This window comes from Petaurus breviceps, unplaced genomic scaffold (genome assembly GCF_028583685.1).
Source record: "Petaurus breviceps papuanus isolate PSGF00001 unplaced genomic scaffold, PetGlider_PUasm1.0 208, whole genome shotgun sequence".
Classification (NCBI taxonomy): Eukaryota; Metazoa; Chordata; class Mammalia; order Diprotodontia; family Petauridae; genus Petaurus; species Petaurus breviceps.
In genome coordinates, this window is record NW_027185852.1 from 29,876,137 (window position 1) to 29,892,028 (window position 15,892).

Below are 15,892 nucleotides of genomic sequence, written 5' to 3' on the forward strand. Positions count from 1 at the left end.
ACCCCAATTGCCCTCCAAGAAAATAAAAGAAATTGCTTAGTCTTGGGGTGGCCAGGTGGCACAGTGAGTAAGAGTGCCAGCCCTGGAGTCAGGAGACCTGGGATCGGTTCCGGCCTCAGATACTTAGCACCCACACAAAATAACTGGCTGTGTAACCTTCAGCAAGTTACTTAACTCCAATTGCTTAAAAAAAAAAAAAGAATGAAGGACAGCCAAAAGCAGCTTAAACTATAAATTAATGAAAAAAATGTTTATTGAATACTTCCTATGTGTCAGGTATTGAGGATACAAATAACAGCAAGCAGGACAGCCCATGCACTCCAGGATTTTACATTTTAATGGAGAAGACAACACAGAAACTAGTGGGGCAGTGGCCTCCTCATTATTATCCCTGCCTCTCTGATTCATCCTCCACAAAGCTGCCAAAGTGGTTTCCTAAAGCTCAGGACTGACCATGTTCCTACCCTGTTCTCTAGGATAAAATATAAGGTCCTTTGTTTGTCGTTTAAAGCCTTTCACAACTTGGCTTCCCCTACCTTTTCAGGCTTACTATACATTATTAACCTTCATACATTCTGCAGTCTAGCCACACTGGCTTTCTTGGGTGTAGCTTGAATATAACACTTCATTTCCTGTCCCTGTGCATTTGCCCTGGCTTTCCCCACAAACCTGACATTCATTCCACATCACCTCTGCCATTTAGAGTGCCTGGCTGCTTTTAAAGCTCGACCTATCTATGCCTTTTCATGAAGCCTTTCCTGATCCTTCTCCCCAGCCCCATGTACCATAGTAATTTTCCTACCTCCCACCCCCACAAATTATGTTATATTCATTTTTTTTCATTTTGTATGTACTGTATTTACATTTGTACATTTGTTCCCAAGCCCGATCTTGCCCTTCCTCAGAGAGTGTTACCTCTCTGAGGACAGTGACTGTATTCTTTATTGTATCTGTATCCACAGTGCCTAGCACAGAGTAGGTACTTAAGTCCTTGTCAATTAATTGAGAAGCTAACTCATATAATCTATGGTGAGAAGCAGCATTGTGGATAGAGAATTGGCTTCAGACAGTAAGACCTGGGTTCAAGACCTACCTCTGATGATACTGGTTTTGTGGTCTTGGGCAAGAGACTTGACCTCTCAGTGGCCTAGGTTACTTGGGAAGTTGCACATCTCAAATGGTAAAGGGAAAAATCACAGGTCTAGCCACATCCCCCAACTGTAGTGCTACACTTTGAACAACGCATCTCAACTGCTTGTACCCAACTGCTCTTCAGATCTGGACCCTTGTAATCTTTCCCAGCTGTACTTTTTTTTTTTAAAGCAATCGGGGTTAAGTAACTTGCTCAAGGTTACACGGCCAGTTATTTCTGGGTGTGGTGCTGAGTATCTGAGCCCGGATTTGATCCAGGTCATCCCGACACTGGAGCCGGTGCTCTTACTTGCTGAGCCACCTGGCCGCCCCTTCAGCTGTATTTTTCTAATAGAGGTAGTGGTGGGGTAGAAATTCTTAGTATTCTTAGTTGTCATTGTTCAAAAAATACACATATCTTTGCAGGAGAGTTGGAACTATGTTAGGATCCAAAGCTAATATTGGTGTAAATAGATTGGCAAAGTAATTCCAAAGCAAATATGTTTTAAAATTTCAAACTTAAATCATATTTTTTAAAATTAAATTTTATTTAAAAAAATCTGCCTTCTCTCAACGCACCTTTCTTTTCCCCCTCAGTGAGGAAGCAAGAAAAACAAAAATATATATAGTCAAGCAAAACAGATTCCCACATTATCCATGTCCAAAAAAGTTGTCTCAATCTGCACTCTGAAACCATTACCTCTATATCAGGAGGTAGGTAGCATGTTTCATCTTGAGTCGATCACCAGTTGTCTTGATATATGTCTAGCCACTGGACTTAAATGACTCTCAGGAGAGAGTGAGGCTAATGGTTTTGCCCAGCTCTGCCTCACTTAAATCCAGTCCACTTGAAAGTCAAGACATCTGGTCCTCTCCAAGTATAAAGGATGAACAGCAACCCTGTTTCATCATGAGGCCTGTGACATAGTGGTTAGTTGGTTCTTAAGACTTTCGAACTTGTTTGTCTTTACAATATTGCTGTCATTGTTTAAATTATTTACTTGGTTCTACTCACTTCACTCTGCATCAGTTCTTATAGATTTTCCCAGGTTTTTCTGAAACCATTTCTTTCATCATTTCATTTTTTTTATTCAGTTTTATTTTATTTTTAGTTCCAGGTTTTCTCTCTCCTCTCATCCCTTCTGCCACTCACTGAGAAGGCAAAAAAAATACAAAACCCATTATAAATATGAAGTCATATAAAATCCATTTTTCCATTAGCTCTGTTATGGGGGGAAAACAAGAAAAAGAAAGAAAAATGCACTTCAGTCTATACTCAGTGCATCATTTCTCTATCTGGAGGTTTATAGCTTTTTTTCATTATGAGATCTTTGAAACTGTGGTGGCTCATTCTGTTGATCAGAGTTACTAAGTATTTCACAGTGGATTGTTTTTACAATATTGCTGCTACTATGTACAGTGTTTTCCTTAGTTTTGCTCACTTTGTTTCGATCATATAAGTCTCTCCAGGTTTTTTTGAGACCATCCCCTTCATCATTTCTTATAGAACAGTAGTATTCTATCACATTCATATATCATAACTTATTCAATCATTCCCCAGTTGATAGACATCCTCTCAGTTTCCAGTTCTTTGCCACCTCCATTATTTCTTATAGCAAAATATTATTCCATCATAGTCATATACCATAACTTGTTCAGCTATTCCCTGATAGATGGATACCTCTTCAATTCCCAATTGTTTGCCACCACAAACAGAACTAGTATAAACATTTTTGTATATGTGGGCCCTTTTCCTCTTTCTTTGATCTCTTTGAGGTATAAGCCTAGTAGTGGTATCATTGGGTCAAAGGGTATGAATAGTTGTTTTAAATTAAATATTTATTTTCAATTCCAAATTCTCTCTCTCTGTCATCCTCATTCAGGAAGCAAGAAAACAAAACCTGTTATAAATTTTACAAATATGTATATATTTATATGTATATTTCTACTTTATTCCTGTCCAAAAAAATGTACTTCAATCTACACTGTGAGTCCCTCTCCTTTCTCTGGAGGTGGGTAGTTTGTTTCATTTTGAGTACTTGGGAATTGTAGCTGATCATTGTATTGATCAGAATTCCTAAGTCTTTCAAACTTATTTTTTTTTTCTATATTGTTGTTACTGTATAAATTGTTCTCATTTGTCTTACTTCATTTGGTATCTTTTCATGTAGCTCTTGCCAGATTTTTTTGAAACTATCTACTTTATCATTTCTTATAGCACAATAGTATTTCATCACATTCACAATTTGTTCAGCCATTCCTGTTGATGGTGTCCCCTCAGTTTTCATTTTATCACAAAAAGAGCTGTGATAGATATTTTTGTACATATGTGTTCTTTTCCTCTTTCTTTGGGTATAGACCTAGTAGAAGTATTGGTAGGTCAAAAGGTATGCACAGCTTATTAGCTATGTGGACATTGCTATAACATACTTCTAGAAAGACCAATTAGTTCATAGTTCCACATCAGTGTGCATCAGTGTGCTTGTTTTCCCATGACTCCTGCAGCATTTGTCCTTTTCATTTTTTTTTAAAGCAATTGGGATTAAGTAACTTGCCCAACTTTACGGCCAGTTATTTTGTGTGGGTGTTAAGTATCTGAGGCTGGAACTGATCCCGGATCCTCCTGACTCCGGGCCGGCGCTCTTACTCACTGTACCACCTAGCCGCCCCTCCTTTTTTTTTTTTTGTAAAACATAGTCTGATAGGTATGAGGTGGTCCCTTAGAGTTATCTTAATTTTCATTTCTTAAATTAAGAGTTATTTAGAGCACTTTTTAATATGGCTATTGATAACTTAGATTTCTTTCTCTGAAAACTGCCTGTTTATATCCTTTGACTATCTATCAATTGGGAAATGACTCTTATAATTATAAATTTGACTCAGTTCCCTTAGAAATGAGACTTTTATTAGAGAAACTTGATGCAAAGATTTTTTTTTCCTGTTTCCTGCTTCTCTTAATTTTATATGCATTGGTTTTATTTGTGCAAAAACTTTTAAATTTTATGTAATCATAATTATCCATTTAGCCTTCTGTGCACCTCTCTGTCTCTTGTTTGGTCATGAACTTTTCTTTCATGACTTATTGAATTCATTTTTCTAAGATAGAGTTACTTAAGTACTTCGTTACCTGTTCTGTTAATCTGGGGAATTTATATTTTTGTAAATATTCATTTATTTCATTTGTTTTATTTGCATGTACTTTGGCAAAATAGCCTCTAATAATTGCTTTTAGTTTTTTTCCACTTGTGAATCTCCTTTAAAATTTTTGATACTGATAATTTGATATTCTTTCTTTTTTAAATTAAGTTAGCTAATGGTTTATCTCTTTTTTATTTATTTACTATTCTCCAGAGGTCTAAAATATCAAATTAAAAAAATTTTCTTTTTTATTTATTTTTTTAGTTAGATTTTATAGGTCTGAGGGTTAAATTGAGGCTCCCCTATTATGATTTAATTATCTATTTCTCCCTGTAACTCATTTAATTTTTTCCTTTAAGAATTTAGATGCTTAGGCCATTTAGTGCCTGCTGTATCTTTTAATTAGGTCCAATTTTTCCATTGCTTTGTTGAAAATCGGGATTGCTACCCCTACCTTTTTTTTTTACTTAAGTTAAAACATAATAGATTCTTCTACAGTCCCTTATTTTAAATCTATATTATTCTGTTTCAAGTGTATTTCTTGTAAAAGACCAAGTGTTGGATTTGGGTTCTAATCCATTCTGCTTTCCTCTTATATTTTATGGGTTAGTTCATCCCATTCATGTTCATAATTATGTTAGCTAACCATGTATTTCCCCCAATCCTATTTTCTTATACTTTCATTCTTTTTTGTAAAGGGAACTTCCCCTTTACAAGTTTTGTTTTCTTCTAACTAATCCCTCCATTATCCTACTTTCCCTCACATCTTCCCCTTTATCTTTACCCCTTTCCAATCTTATTTCCCTTTTGGGTAAAATGTATTTCTATACCCAACTCTGTATGTGTGTATGTATATTCATTCCTCCTTTGACTAGTTCAAATGGGAGTCAGGTTCAAGTTTGATACTCTGCCTCCTGCCCCCTTCTTCCTTCTGATTACATAGTTTTCTACTTATATCACACACATATGTATGTATGTATATATATATATATACATACCCTGTTTTAAAGATTTTTTTCTTGGATTTCCCAATCAGAATTTGGTTTCGTGTGTTTTCTAGATTATCATGAAGGTTTGGCAGAGGAGCTGGACTGTATTTCTTTTTGCTATTCTGTTGGTTATACACATGGAACAAATTGCCTCCCAGATTGTCTGGACTAGTTCATAGCTCCAGTAATATTAATACATTAATGTACCTATTTTGACACAGAATCTCCAGTATTTTCCATTTTCTTTTCTTCTTTATTTTTTGGCCAACTTTGCCCATGTGATGGGTATGAGGTAGAAACTCTTAATTAGAGTTTTAAAAATTTCCGTTTCTTTGTTGAAGATTTGGAGCATTTTTTTCCTATTAGCATATTTTCATTCACATTTCAGATTTCTTCCTCTGAAAATTGTCTTCCCATTTCCCATGATCATTTATCAGTTGAGCAATGATATATTTGTTTAAGAAGCTGTTAAAATCAATGGATTTTAATTTGAATGTGGTATATTCACAGAGTGGTTTGAGATTCTGCTTAGGCACTTAGCTTTGCTACTACCCATGGCTAATTAAAACAAGTCTGAATCAGCCATTTGAAGCTTCGTTAAAGCATTTGAAGAGGTTTGTTGTAGCTTAGACTTAGAGATGGAACAGATTGCAATTGTGTTGTAGTCCAGTCTTTTCATTTTCCGATGAGGAAACTGATATCCAGAGATGAAGTGACTTGCCCTGCTATTTAGGTAGGAAGGTTATCATAAAGTTTACTGGCCAAGGAAATGGAAGGCCAATCTGAAGGCAGAAGGGCTTCCCTTCCATGATTTTACTAGTATTTTATTTTGGCACTTAAAAATCTGTTTATAAATGGAGTTTGACAAGATTCTTTTCTTGAAACTGGAGATGTCTAGGTAAAAAGGAGAAGCCCCGCCGTCCAGTAGGTTACATTCTACTGTAGGGACAGGATGGAACATGAATACAGATTTTTTTAAAAAATTGAGTTTGGAAGTGATAAGGGAATATAAAGGAAGGACCCAGATGAAGTGGTCTAAATATTAGGAAAACAATGGACAACATGTGTATAGCCTGGAACTTTATATTAGTGTTACATGAAAAGATTTAAATCTCATAAGCTTTTCCTAACATTTTAAAAAAATCTTTTTTTTCTAATTTTCTAATTACATGTAAGAATAATTAAAAATTTTTTTTAAAAATATTTTTGAGTTCCAAATTATCTCACTCCTCTCTTCCCTCCCCTCTCCTGAGAAGGCAAGCATTTTGATATAGATTATATATGTGCAGTTATGCAAAACATCTTTCTGTATTAATCAGATTGTGAAAGAAAATACAGATACTCCCCTCCCCCCAAAAAAAACCCACCAAGAAAAATAAAGTAAAAAAAAAGTATGCTTCAACTTGCCTTCAGACTCCATCAATTTTTTCTCTGGAGGTAGATAGCATATTTCATCATGAGTCCTTTGGAATTGTCTTAGATTATTATCTTGCTGAGAAAAACTATCATTTCAGTTGATCATTATATAGTATTGTTACTTTGTACAATGTTTTCTTGGTTTTGCTCATTTCCCTTTGCAGTGGGTTTGTGTAAGTCTTTCTAGTTTTTTTTTGAAAGCATCCTGCTTGTCAGTTTTTTTTTTTAAGCAATTGGGGTTAAGTAACTTGCTCAAGGTTACACAGCCAGGTGTTTCTGGGTGGGTACTAAGTGTCTGAGCTTGGATTGCTCGGATTCGATCCCAGGTCATCCCGACTCTGGGGCCAGTGCTCTTACTTGCTGTGCTACCTGGCCGCCCCTCAGCTTGTCATTTCTTATAGCACAATAGTATTCCATCACAATCATATACCACAACTTGTTCAGCCATTCCCTAGTTGATGGACATCCCCTCAATTTCTAATTCTTTGACACCAGAAAAAGAGCTGCTATAAATATTTTTGTCTATATGGGTCCTTTTCCTTTTTGTTTTTTAATCTTTTTGGGATAGAGACGTAGTAGTGATATTGTGGGATCAAAGGGTATACACAGATTTAATAGCCCTTTGGTCATAGTTCCAAATTGTGCTATACAGAATGGTTCATATTGGCTCATAATGGTTCAGATCATTATTCCGTTAAAATATATAATCAGTTCATTATTCCATTAATTGTACAACAGTGCATTATTATCAATCTGGGCAATTTATATTTTTGTTTTTATTTTTTTTTAATTTATTTGTTTACTTTTAGTTTACAACATTCAGTTCCATGATCCCTTGAGTTTCACATTTTTCTCCCCCTCCCTCTCCTCCCCCCTCCCCTCCATGGAAGCATGTAATCAAATATAGGTTCTACAAATACCTTCAGATTAAGCATTAGTCAAATTGTAAAGAAGGATTTTAACCAATGGAGTGGGCAATGAGAAAGAAGGGATAAAACAAAACACAAAAGAGAGAGAGCAAGTAATTTGCTTCAATCTGCATTTAGATTTTGTAGTTCTTTCTCTGGATGTGGATATCCCTTTCCATCATGAGTCTTTTGGAGTTGTCTTCTTCTTTTTTTTTTTTTTTGCTTTTTGGAGGGCAGTTGGGGTTAAGTGACTTGCCCAAGTTCACACGGCTAATTTTTACGTTAAGTGTCTGAGGTCACATTTGAACTCAGGTCCTCCTGACTCCAGGGCCAGCTCTCTCTTCACTGCGCCACCTAGCCACCCTGGAGTTGTCTTCTAACCTTGTATTGCTAAGAGGAGCCCAGTCTATCAAAGTTCGTCGTCGCAGATACGATGTGTTTGTAGGCAATTTATATTTTTGTAAAAAATCAGCCATTTTGCTTAGGTTGTCAGATTTATTGGCACATAATTGGGCAAAATAGCTCCTAATAATTGTTTTAATGTCTTCTTCATTGGTGGTGAATTAACTCATTTCATTTTTGATACTGGTAATTTGTGTATTTCTTTCTTTTTAAAATTAAATTAACCAGATAAAGCTAAAATAGACTTAATCAAAAGAGAAAAATAAGGAAACATGTGTCAGCAATATTATTCAATATTGTTTTAGGCCACTTAAAATAACTAGACAGTATAAAATACCTGAATGTATACCTGCCAAAACAGATAACTATAAAATACTTTTTACACAAATAAAGTCAGATCTAAATAATTGAAATAATATTTATTATTCTGTATAGGTAAAGCCAATATAATTTTTTAAAATGACAATTTTACCTAATATCTATTTATTCAGTGCCATACTAAGGAAATGACTAAAAATTATTTTACTAAGTTAGGAAAAATAACAACAAAGTTCATTTTAGAAGAACAAAAGGTCTGCAATTTCAAAGAAACCAGGGGGAAAAGATGTAAAGGAAGTAGATTCAGCAGTATCAGACTTTAAACTGTATTATAAGGTGAGAGCATTGTTGAAGTATAAAATGGATAATTTCCATTATTTTAAATTAAAATTTTTTCTGGTATAAATAAAACCAATGTAGCCAAGAATGAAAAGATTGCAGAAAATTGGGGAAAATTTCATAAATAGACATAGACGTAACTTTCACAGACTCTCAGATAGGATATAATTGAGTTGGAATATTGCCATGATGTAGGAAATGATGAGTTGTTTGATTTAGAAAAATGTAGAAAGACTTGAACATATGAAAGAAGATGCTATCCCACCTTCAGAGAAACAGAAATAGGAGGAAATAAGCATAGTACAGTTTTGCATATATGTGTATGAGTCTATGTTTATAGATATCTATGTATATATATGTATATATGAGTTTATTTGTAGCCTACTTTAGGGTGGGTAGGGGAGAAAGAGGGTAGAAAAATAAAGTAAAAAGAGAACAAAAGAACACCTACAAGGAAGCAAAGAAAAGCTGGGTAGCTTTGAAGACAGTGTATTTATTATATAGGTTTTCCTGAGATGGAAATTTATTATTTTATATTGAATCCTCGCTTATGTCCTGCTACATACATGACAGTGTTCTTTTTGTTCTTTTCTGATGTTATATTTAAGTTTAAAATGAATAGAAAAAGTTACCAAAAAATCAAATTAACCAAGGCTTTATTTTATTGATTTTTCATAAAACCATCTCCTGATTTATTTACTACTAGTTCAGTGGTTTTCTTAATTTCAATTTTATTAATCTCTCCATTGATTTTTAGGTTTTCTAATTTGGTGTTTAATTAGGAATTCTTTGTTTTTTTTTCTAGTTTTTTAAAATTGCATGCCTAATTAATTCATCTGTTCTTTCTCTATTTTGTTGATGTAAGCACTTAGAGATAGAAATTTTCCCAAGTGCTGCTTTGTCTGCATCTTATGAATTTTGTCTGTGATACCTTTTAGCAAAATGTAATTTCCCTGATTATCTCTTTTAATTGGATATATTTTTGCTTTTGCTTTTTCTGAGATCATGATTGCTACCTTTGCTTTTTTTTTAAACTTCAGGTAAAGAAAGCATAATAGATTCTGCTCCAACTCCTCACCTTTACTCTATGTCTCTCTGCTTCAAGTATGTTTGTTGTAAATAGCATATTGTAGGATTCTGACTTTTAATCTGCTCTGCTATTTGCTTCTGTTTTATGTTGTTCTCAAGGAGCTCAAAACCTGATGAATTCATGTGTAAAAAGAAAATACTGTCCTTCCTCAGGTTATCTGACACTTTTAAAAACCTTTCTTCTGTACATTATTAAATACATAATGTGCTAGTATTAACTTTTCTGGGTTAAAAAAGGTAAATTTTATTAAATTAAAAAACATTAGATTTTAGATCTATTTGCATACTTCTGTTGAAGACTTACTTTGATGCCAAAGGAGTATGATCTGGGCTAGGTTCCAACAGCCTTTGGTATAGAGCTGGTGAAGAATTTATGCCTTCGGCTTGGGGAGCAGCCTTGCTAAGTAGAGAGTCCCACACCAGAAATTTAGCCACAGGGTGAAGCAGAGGAGGGGCAGAGAACAGGGGCTCTGATTTACAGTCGTGAAGGAATGCCCACACTTTGGGAGTCTTAGAGTCAGGGAGTATCATTTGTGAATGTGGCTTATGGGCCTGACCCAGCACCTCAACAATGCCGAATGGATGGAATAGCAGTTTTTTTTTTTTTTTTGCCTTTTGGAGGGCAATTGGGGTTAAGTGACTTGCCCAAGGTCACAGGGTAGTTTTTGTGTTAAGTGTCTGAGGCTCGATTTGAACTCAGGTCCTCCTGACTCCAGGGCCAGTGCTCTATTCACTGTGCCACCTAGCTGCCCCTGAATGGATGGAAAAGGCTTTTGAAGTCTTTGGTTTAGCATCTTTGATTGGATCTTGGGTTATCTTGGTCTCCCTGTCTTGAGTCTCCCCCTGCTCCAATCCAACCTTTCCTTCATTGCCAGTGGGATTTTCCTGTAGTGGAGGGCTGACCATGTCTCCTTGTACTGAGTTTACTCAAAGGGCTTCCTACTCTCCCACTGAAGCTCAGATAGGAAGCCCTCTGCTCTGCCCCTCAGCCTGCTTCCCATGTAGTTTCTGAGACATTTTACACTTGACTCTCTTCCACTGACTTTATAATTCAACTCCTCTGACTTCCTGCCATTTTCTTGCACATGGCCCTCCCTCTCCTAGTTCTGTGCATTGGTACTGTCATTCTTCCATGGTTGGAGTATTTTATCTCTTTGTCTCTGCCCCTTAGAATTCCTGGACTCCTTTAAAACTCATTTTAGATGCTCCCCTGTATAGGAGGCCTTGTCTGGTCTCTTCCTAACTCCTCTTCTCCCACTTGTACTTTCCCTTCTGAAATTACTTGATTATTTCCATGTTGTCTGCTTCATTAGAATGTGGTACCTGCTTGTAGCCCAGTGCTTAGCACATTGTCTGGCCCATAATAAATGCTAAATACATGCTTTTTGACTTACTCATTATATTTTGGGTCTATAAATAGTGCTAGTATATGTGAAAGTTAGAAATTCTCAAGTTTTGCCTTTATACCTAGAAGGGAGTTGGAGTCTGCAGTGCAATTTGTGTGCTTTGAGAGTTTAGGCTTTGGATAATATTTGATAGGACTGGTAAAATAGTTTTTTTCTTCTTTTATTTTAGTGTCAAACCAGAATAGAAAAACTCAACAAGAATTTAAGATGTGAAGAGTCCTTTCTTAAAAGAAGGAAAAAGTGATTGTTGGGACTATGGATCGGAGCAAGCGGAACTCCATTGCAGGATTTCCTCCCCGCTTAGAGCGTCTGGAAGAGTTAGAAGGGGGCAGTGGAGGAGATGGAAATGTGGCCCAGATGGGAAGAGTGTGGCCGTCTTCGTATCGCGCTCTTATAAGTGCCTTTTCTAGACTGACACGTTTAGATGACTTCACCAGGGAAAAGATTGGGTCTGGCTTCTTCTCGGAGGTGTTCAAGGTGAGTGAGCATCCATAACTTCATCTCAGAATGCATTCTGCTGAGCAGCATCAGTGCAAAAGTTTCCTTTGAAGACTTTCCCATTTGTTCTTAGTGATGGTGGGGGCTTTGATTAATGTAGCTACTTTAGGCTTCTGAGAAATAATTTAGGCACTCATTCTTAATGACATATGCCATTTATTTTTGGAAAGTGATGGGGACTAGAGAAAAGAGGCAAGAGGCAGAATTGAATATTTGACCTATTTTGCTTTTATAACTGCTGTTATGAGACATCCAGAATACTAGTGTGGGTAAGTTCTGACTGTGGATGGGATAGGCAGTGGAGAAATTTGGGATGAGTACAGGAACAGGAAATGGTCACTAAGAGCTTGTTGAATCCTCAGGTAGATGTGCTTGGGACGTATGGTATATTAGGACACATAATATATTAGACATATATTAGGACGTATGGTATATTAGGACATAAACATAGCAGTGTTTATGTGTACATACATACATAAGAGTGAAGCTGCTCCTTGTAGGAGGGAGAAAGGGGGGAAGAGGAAAGGGAGGGAAGAGACAGACAGAGAGATATACTTCAATATTGGCTCATTATTAAGTTGATAAGTCCAGGGCTGTTGTTACTGTGGTTCCCTTTTGTCCTTCCCTCTAGGGTGGTCCACTTATATATATCAAATAGTCACTCAGAATGCAATAAAAACTAGCCTGTCTGGGGCAGCTAGGTAGTGCCGTGAATAGAGAACTGGCCCTGGAGTCAGGAGGACCTGAGTTCAAATTTGACCTCAGACACTAAACACTTACTGTGTGACTTTGGGCAAGTCGCTTAACCCTAATTGCTCTGCCTTCCCCCCTCCAAAAAGAAAAAACAAATCAACAACAACAACAATAAAACCTAGCCTGTCTTTATCTGGTGACAGAACTCGTTATAAAAGTACAGACCATGAGTAAGTAAGATTTAAAGGGAGCAAGAAACTCCAGTGGGTTAAGGGCTGCCACCTTTTCTAGGCAGAGGAAGGAATGAATTCTTTCTCTATGTCTTAGATAAATTCTGTCCTGGGAAATCTTTCCTTAAGTGGGTCAGTGAGCCAGATGAAACTCCAGCTGACCATGATTGTAGTCAGTTTGGGGTAACAGTCCTCTTTGCAATTGGCTGACTGCTGGCCTGGTGTGCCCCTAAACTCCTGGGCTTTTCCCCAACGAGTATGACTTTTACCTCCCATGATCTTTCAGTCCTTTCTAGCTGGAAAAAACTATGCTTCCCATCAGTGCCTTTGCCCTAAAAGGAGCTCCGGGGAAAACTTTGAATGGCTTACATCTATATGTCATGATTATTTCTAGATTTCGTCTTTAAGTTGGAAGGGGAAGCTTTGTTCTCTGCCTGTGAGAGGTAATGTGGTCTAGTGCAAAGGCCTGTGGACTTGGAGTCAGAAAATCTGAGTTTGGTCCCAGATAGACTCCTGGTCATGTGACTTTGAGCAGATCACTTCTGATTCTGGTCTTTTCCAAGGAATTGGGGATAACCATATCAAGTTTTCACTATAAAGTCTTAAGTAAATGTCTGCTATTATTGGTGTGGTTGTGAAAGGGATATACAATCTTTTCCTTTACTCTCTTCACCAAAAAGTAGTTGAGGCTAAACTCAATTGACAATAGTTATTGGGTGTATTTTTGCTTAATGAGATTCCTGGCCATTGGGCAGATCTTCATTGTGAACTGCTGTTAAAATCTCATTGACATCAATATTAGTCAGTCGTTTTTTTTTCCAGTTGTATCTGACTTGGTGACTTCAGTTGGGGTTTCCTTGGCAAAGATACTGGAGTGGTTTGTCATTTCCTTATCTAGCTCATTTTACAAACAAGGAAACTGAGGCAAACAGGGTTAAGTGACTTGTTTAGGGTCACACAGCTAGTACAAGTGTGTGAGGCCTATTTGAACTCAGGAATGTGAGTCCTCTTGACTCCAGGTCCAATGTTCTACTATGCCACCTAACTTCTAAACAATTTGTTTAGCCCTTCCTCAATTGATAAACATTTACATTATTTCCTGTTCTTAGCTGTTTCAGAAAGGGCTGCTATAAATATTTTGGAGTATAGAGGGACTTTTTTCTTTTTAGTGGCTTCCTTGGGTATATAAGCCCAGTAATGAAGTCTCTGGTTCAAAAGATACAGACTTTTTAGTCATTTTCTTTGTATAATTCCAAATTGCTTTTTTTTTTTTTGCTTCTTGGAGGGCAGTTGGGGTTAAGGTCACATGGCTAAGTATTTTTTTGTGTGTGTGTGTTGTGTCTGAGGCTGGATTTGAACTCAGGTCCTCCTTACTCCAGGGCCAGTGCTCTATTCACTGCACCACCTAGCCGCCCCAATTCCAAATTACTTTCCAGAATTTTTGTTCTATTTCACCGCTCTACCAATAATGTACCTGTCTTCCCAAAACCCCTCAAACATTGACTGTTGTCTTTTTTTTTTTTTTTTTGCCAATTTGCAGGGCGTGACATAAAACTTCAGGGTTGTTTTGATTTGTTTTTCTTTTGTTTTTTTGTGACTTGGAGTTTTCTTTCATGTGGTTGTGAATTCTTTGTAGTTCTTTTGAGAATTGTTTGTTCTTATCGTTTCATCATTTATTGAGGAATGGCTGTTATACACAAGTAAGAGGGGATATTATGGTATCTTGCTTTGCTCCCACAAAAGTTATTAGATGATAATTGAGCTTCCCCACAGCTATTGATTATCTTAAAATTTTTTTCTACCACCTTCCTTTTTGTCCTAGGTGCATTAGTTTTGTTTGTGCTGAAGCTTTTCAGTTTCAAGCAATCAAAAGTTTTTTCTTACATCTTTTGTAATTGCCTCTATCTCTTGTTTGGTTAAGAATCATCTCTCAACCATAGAATTATATAATTTTTTCCCTTTAATTTTTTTTGTCTCTTCTAATTTTTTTATAGCATGATCTTTAACATTAAGGCTACATACTTATTTAGAACATATTGTGGAATATGGTGTTCAGAATTGGTTTTAGCCTAATTTCCACCAGACTGCTTTCCAATTTTCCCAGTACTTTTTATCAAATAAAGAATTTTTTCCTAGGTAATTTATGTTTTCCACTTTATTAAACATTGGGTTATTGAGTTCTGTTGTTCCTGAATCTCACTTAAGTTTGTTCCATTGATCTCTCTCTATTCTTTAACCAATACTAGATGGCCTTGATGACTTCTGCTTTATAATATAATTGCAATTCTGGGTTGTTTTTCCTATCACTTCCCTAGATAGTCTAGGTACTGTAGTCTAGATCTTTTATTTTTCTAATTGAATTTTGTTATTATTTTATCAGATTCCATAAAGTATCCCCTTGTTAATTTGTTTGGTGTAGCATTAAAAGTGTAAATTAGTTTTGGTAGTATTGTCATTTTTATTATATTGGCATGGCCTAGCTATGAGTACTAAATATTCCCCTGACTATTTAGGTTGTTCTTTCTGAAACCATCCCCTCTATCATTTTTGACAGCACAGTCTTATTCTAGCACATTCATATACCAAATAGGTTCACCTGTTCCCCATTTGATGGGCACCCCTGTCAGTTTTTAATTCTTTATATAACATAAAGAGCTGATTTAAATATTTTTGTACATATGGATCCTTTTCCTCTTTCTTTTATCTCTTTGATGTATAGGTGTCATAGCAGTATCACTGATTACAAGTGGTTTCACAGTTTAATAGCTTTTTTTTTTTTATTTTGGAGGGCAATTGGGGTTAAGTAACTTGCCCAAGGTCACACAGCTAGGTTTTTGTGTATATGTGTTAAGTGTCTGAGGCCGGATCCGAACTCAGGTCCTCCTGACTCCGGGGTTGGCACTCTACTCACTGCGCCACCTAGATGCCCCAGTTTAATAGCTTTTTGAGCATAGTTACAAACTGCTTTTCAGAATGGCTATTTTTGTTTGTGGACAAGTACCTATTGTAATCCTAGTTCAGAAAATTTGTTTCTGTGTTACATGGTGTACTTGCTTGTCAGGGGCTTTGGGCTCCCCTAGGATGTGACTCCATAGAAGTAGGAGAGATTTCCTTATTCAGCTTGTCAATCTAGATAGTTTTAGTACTGTGTTAATTTAGTATAAATCTCCATGGCTTTAAGCAAAGATTAAATTAGTAGCAGGATGATTTGTACAGGAGGGATAGTTAATTATCCAAGGATTAATAGTCAATAAACAGTTTTTAAGCACCTGCTATATAATCCAGGTGCTCACTGTTCTGAGTGCTAGAGATACAAATAAAAATAGGAGCTGCCC

At 36.3% G+C, this 15,892-nt stretch overlaps 2 protein-coding genes across 2 annotated transcripts in view; one reads left to right on the plus strand and one right to left on the minus strand.

Annotated features, from left to right (window-relative positions):
- The window catches only part of LOC138165397 (nuclear autoantigenic sperm protein-like), a 131,932-nt gene extending 131,147 nt beyond the window's left edge, over window positions 1-785 (minus strand). Inside the window, exon 1 of the mRNA XM_069093699.1 lies at window positions 776-785. The gene's annotated coding sequence lies outside the window, so the exon portion shown is untranslated. The remainder of the gene's footprint in view (window positions 1-775) is intronic.
- LOC138165398 (dual specificity testis-specific protein kinase 2-like) overlaps window positions 1-15,892 on the plus strand; it is a 147,210-nt gene that overhangs the window by 23,287 nt on the left and 108,031 nt on the right. Inside the window, exon 2 of the mRNA XM_069093700.1 lies at window positions 11,306-11,613. Within this exon, the coding sequence (XP_068949801.1) occupies window positions 11,392-11,613 (222 nt within the window). The 5' untranslated portion in view covers window positions 11,306-11,391. The remainder of the gene's footprint in view (window positions 1-11,305; window positions 11,614-15,892) is intronic.